This window comes from Montipora foliosa, chromosome 9, assembly GCF_036669935.1.
Source record: "Montipora foliosa isolate CH-2021 chromosome 9, ASM3666993v2, whole genome shotgun sequence".
Taxonomy (NCBI): domain Eukaryota; kingdom Metazoa; phylum Cnidaria; class Anthozoa; order Scleractinia; family Acroporidae; genus Montipora; species Montipora foliosa.
In genome coordinates this window covers 34378143-34383142 of record NC_090877.1, presented here as the reverse complement: position 1 = coordinate 34383142, position 5000 = coordinate 34378143, and the positions used below count along the sequence as shown (strand labels likewise).

The 5000-nt window shown below is 37.4% G+C and overlaps 2 protein-coding genes and 1 pseudogene across 5 annotated transcripts in view; 1 reads left to right on the top strand and 2 right to left on the bottom strand.

Annotated features, from left to right (window-relative positions):
- The window catches only part of LOC137970440 (uncharacterized), a 2724-nt pseudogene extending 1183 nt beyond the window's left edge, over nt 1-1541 (bottom strand).
- Nucleotides 1-2957, top strand: part of LOC137970136 (lipoyl amidotransferase LIPT1, mitochondrial-like) — a 41468-nt gene extending 38511 nt beyond the window's left edge. For all 3 annotated transcript variants that reach the window (XM_068816627.1, XM_068816624.1, XM_068816623.1), the window contains one exon: nt 2865-2957. In XM_068816627.1, coding sequence (XP_068672728.1) covers nt 2865-2942 — 78 coding nt within the window. In that variant the 3' untranslated portion in view covers nt 2943-2957. The remainder of the gene's footprint in view (nt 1-2864) is intronic.
- LOC137970135 (kinesin-like protein KIF18A) overlaps nt 1-5000 on the bottom strand; it is a 25256-nt gene that overhangs the window by 17914 nt on the left and 2342 nt on the right. For both annotated transcript variants that reach the window (XM_068816622.1, XM_068816621.1), the window contains exons 2-3: nt 2936-3040; nt 2119-2229 (exon numbers count right to left, since the gene is read on the bottom strand). In XM_068816622.1, coding sequence (XP_068672723.1) covers nt 2119-2229; nt 2936-3040 — 216 coding nt within the window. The remainder of the gene's footprint in view (nt 1-2118; nt 2230-2935; nt 3041-5000) is intronic.

Genomic DNA, 5000 nt, shown 5'->3' with positions numbered 1-5000 from the left:
CAGTGTAGATAAGCCTTTTATCCTCCTCTTTGACTGCATCCATCCACACTTTCCTTTTTGCCACGATCCAACATGCCTCATCTCCCTTTAAAACACGTTCTCTCTGAGCAATTCCATCTGCCACTTGTTGACGTTTTATTCCAACCAGTTTAGCAACACAGCTCTGCTGACGGTTTTTCTCTACAGCTGACCCAAATGCCAAAGATCGTGCTACACCACATGCTCCTGTTTCATCAGTTGATTTCGCTGCCTTTACCCTTGCCAACCCATCTGCCAATTCAAGTCTGCCACTACACTTTTCATTGCCTGGAGCCGTATCCTGCTTGTCAGATGATGTCTGCAAAAAACCTCTTTTTTCCAAAATTCCTCTGGTATTTGGACTTTCTGCCAAAGTTTGCACTACCTCTGCCTAGGCCTAAGGTTAGCTTTTAAGAATGTTATTTGGTGAAACAATGACCTGCAACCTGCGACCTGCAAATTAGACCAGCCGCAAAAATATCCCTGTATTGATAAGCACCGCCGATAGGAAATCCGAGTACAGTACCGCTCAAAATGTAAGTACCACCCTCACGCGCTACAGGAATCGGGTCGCGCACGAGTTAAAAAAATCTGTAAGTACATCAACTGGAGGATTGCGCGCGCTCTTAATTGGCCTTTTGGATTTGTTTGTGAAAGCCCAGACGCATAACAAACACGCATTTTATCAGACGTAAAAGCGTCTAGTCGTTGTTGACTGAAAAGTCGACATACAGCTTGCTGGTGTGCGCTGAAATTAATTAGACTGTTAACTTTGCTCTCAGGAAACACGAAAATGTGAATCGTAAGCAGTTTGGCAAGGGGAGAGATGATGCACAGATGATGCTTGCAACAATTGTTGCTCAACAAATGTTGAACAATGTTGCTCAAACGTGTTGAACGGAATAGAGCTGGTCTCTTTTTTCGTTCAACAACATTCAACATGACATGACACACGGTTCAACATTTGTTGAACGAGAGCTGCAACATTTGTTGATCAACAAATGTTGAACCGTGTATCATCAGCTTTAGGATTTCATTTTAAGTAAAGTTTCATATGCCGCTTGCATTAATTTTATGTTACGTGTTACATCCTGAAATACCGCATTTTCAGTTCGTGGGAAAGATATTAAAATCACAAATTGTTTCTCATTACGTAAATTTTTACACGCCCAGGATCTTTATTTATTGAAAGGTTTTTCTGGAAAGTTTCAATGAATTTGAACATTCCGTTTTGAAGATATTGACAAATTAGTGGTAACTGTATGGTTTGTACCCCTGGATTGTGCCACTGATCTAATTATTATTATTATTATGATGATGATGATGATGATTATTATTATTATTATTGATATTATTATTATCTGCAGTTTCTACTTTTCAAAGCCACTTATACATAAAGGCAATATTAAAATAATAATTATTTCCAACACTGGATTATGAAAACAGTTTTCTTTCTCTTTCATAAAATTTGTGGACTCTGAAGTTCAACTTTCAACCAATGGTTTTAAGGCCAATACTTTCATTGCACCAACACTTAGTGTGCTTAAATTTAAAATTAAAAAAAAAAACAGAAATGTACATGGATAGTAATCTTTTCGATCAATCACAATGCTGGGTGTGACCCATAATTTAACCAGTTCCACTAAATTAAAATGACAAACAGGTGCACTGTATAGTAAACCACAAAATTATTATTGATTGGAATTTAACTTCAAAAGCCCACAATGTTAATGAAAGGCAAAATAAGTTTGAACACAGTAAGTATGTGAAGTAAAGAGTTGGTGTTGTTTGCTGGCTACAACTTAACTATTGTTTCAAATGACTGTTTAAGACTGCAAAGGAAGCTGTAAGCTTTCTGGTTTTGAACCAGCCAGAGCAAGCTTAGTAAGTTTACAGGCTGTAACTGTTGGCAATGGCAGAAAGAATTGCAACCTACTATTAAAGTATGGGGATGATAACAGTATAATTCTAAACTAATCATTATAATAATTTTTTTGCAGTGGGTAATTTCTTTGGCCTCCATTAGAATGAAATGGAAATTGTTTGTTCTACAGAATACTTTTCTGACCAACACCAGTATTACATGTAAGAACATTTTACCTGAAAGACAGCATGTGACCTTGAGGACTGGGCATTTGCATCTGTGGGATGTTGAGTTCTGTTATTGTTCCCATATTCCAACATCCCAAGAAGTTCCTCTGCGGAAGCAGGCTGAGAAAACAAACCAAACTATGAAATCTGAAACTACCGGTATATGTGCAACCATCTATAATGCATTTTGTGATACTACTATAGGCGGAGGGTGCAAAGTACAGGGTGCAGGTCATTGTTTTACCATAATGGAAACAATCCAAACCAAGACAAAAATACTAATCTTAGGGTGTGTTTGATTGACCATGTTCCGGAATAGGAATTATATAAGTTAGAAATCCTTCATTTTTAGTATGGAGATTCACATTAAAATTGTCAAAAAACTTGCAAAATGCTATTTTAAACATATTTTTATTATCCTTACTGCTTCAAAATGCGCCAAACATACCGTTTTAATTATCACCCTACATAATATTCTTATTCCGGAATAGGGTCAATTGAACGCGCCCTAACAACTGTAGGCTTAAACATTATCTAAGCCTAATGTTAGCATTAGTAAAGGTTTGGGTAGTTTCACTATCATCATGATGGTGAAACAATGATCTGCAGATTGCACCCTCCACTGCTACAGGTGAAAGGTACATGTAAGGAGAGAAAACATGCAGTTATTTAACACATAACAAATATATGAGTTGCAAAATCAGTACTTACTTAGTAAGTACTTCAGTGCTTACAAGTGCAATTCATTGTCACAGAAAAAAAAAAAGATCAAGCTCAAGAATGAGGTGGAAAGAAGCTTTATGAGACTTTGTATGGCCTCTGTTACCTTGTGAAGTGTAAGACCACTGACACACACTCCTCTCTGTGGATCTTCTCGCACAGCCAGTGGCTGGCCTGGCATAAGGAGATCTCTGATTGTCTCATTATAAACCTGCATAACAAACATTTAAGAGTGGCTCAATTCAGAGCACTGGTACTGACACAAATCGGGTAATCCTTTTATCCATGATGTAGACAAATGCGCAATTAGATCCTGCTTTTTTCTTTCTTTAGCAAGCAACAAAAATCAGCTCAAGCCTATGTCACAGATGTACTAAACTGCTGGCATAGTTACCCAGGGTAGAGAGTTCCATTTATCGGAACCCTCCCTTATGGATGAGGTCAGTCCGAATATAACTGGAAGGAATCTTTTTTCAAAGGATTGACAAAATTTGAAAGGTGCAGGAAAGGTTTTTTTTTAAGGATTCCAACAGAAAACTTGAGGGAAAGGAATCTTACTCATCCATACCCCAGTGTTTATTTTAAATGGAAATTGTCTGTATGTCTAGCTAGGTATGGGTTTGACTTTCATTTTCAAGCCCAGCTATATATATAACTTGCTATCTTCATTACCCAGTACCACCGTCCAACTACAGCTAAGAGTTGACTTGGTTTTTATATTTTAAATGTTTCTCAAATCATCTAAGTTTTTCATCAGCATTTTAAGCATAAAGAAATAAATGACCCGAAAACGCTGATCCCCGGTCCATGGACTACCCCGACGGACTACCCAAACCGACTATTTGAAGTGAGTACTATTGGTTGTAAGTAGCTTCACAATTAGTCCTAAGCCTAAACATCCATTTTAAACAGCATTGGAAGCACCCATTTTAAAAAGGTTAGCTTTCAATAATATTATTGTTGTGATGGCCAATTACTTCATGTAAGTGAAGTGAAACTGGTGCAACAATTATTGAAAGCTAACCTTTTTAAAAATGGGTGCTTGGACTTAAATACTGTTGACCAACGCTGTTTAAAATGGATGTTTAGGCTTAGCACTAATTGTGACACTACTAACGTCCAATAGTACTCACTTGAAATAGTATTTTTGCGGTAGTCTGTTTGGATAGTCCATGGACCAGGGGTCAGTGTTTTTGGGTCACCCTAAAGAAATACGCTAGGGTTGTAAGGGGACTTGCCTCCCACCAATCTGTACCAGGTGAGAGCCATACATGTATGTTGGACAAGTTTCCTGGTTCTCTGCTCTGAGAGGAGACTGTCATGAAAACCAGCCTTTCCAAAATTTGAAGAGCACTTGTGCTCAGTTTTCTCAGCTTAAATGAAGTTGTTGTTATTATTAAATAGTATTAAAAATATTCCCACAAAATAAATAAATGTCCTTCACAATTTGGGATCTTTACCCTTCAGAATTAAGTTACATGTACATCAAGCTTCCTTAGGTACCATAATTTTATTAACACTCACATGATGATAAAAATGACATTATCAATAATGATAATGATTGTAATAATCAAGTTGGGTGGAGTAATAGAAGAGAATATTCATGAAGTGAAGATAGTTTATTGAAAAAGCAAACGGGGCGAAACGGTACTAAGTGAAAAACAGTGTTGATTGACTGTAAAAATTACTGATCATTCGAAAAGTCATGTTGGGACTAAGTACAGAGCAATGAAAATGCATACGTATAGCTTTTTGTTTATCTAAGATATTAGGAAGGGATTAGGAGAACAGGGGTTTCATTAAAAGCTGGTCACCAGCGGTATACCAAGTCTGTTTGTCAGAAATTTGCCTCTCACTGCCAGCCACTCTGCCTTGACTTTCACCCAAGCCCTTGTAAAACACCAGAATGATCGCCACTTGCAAATAGTAGCCCAGGCAAGAGTTTTTGAAACCCCTGGGAGAAACAGCTACTGGTCATAGCCTTAATAGTACTAAGTCTGAATGCTTTAGTTTTTCACTTTGAAATCCAAGTTAACCTTTTTTTTGTAGCAGGAACAACATTTTCAAAACGGAAGCAAAACACTTGGTACAGTTGTTCTTTCTTTAGGCTATTCTTTTTGTTGTACATGTAATCACCATTCATACTGTCTACTGCTACTATGACTACTGCC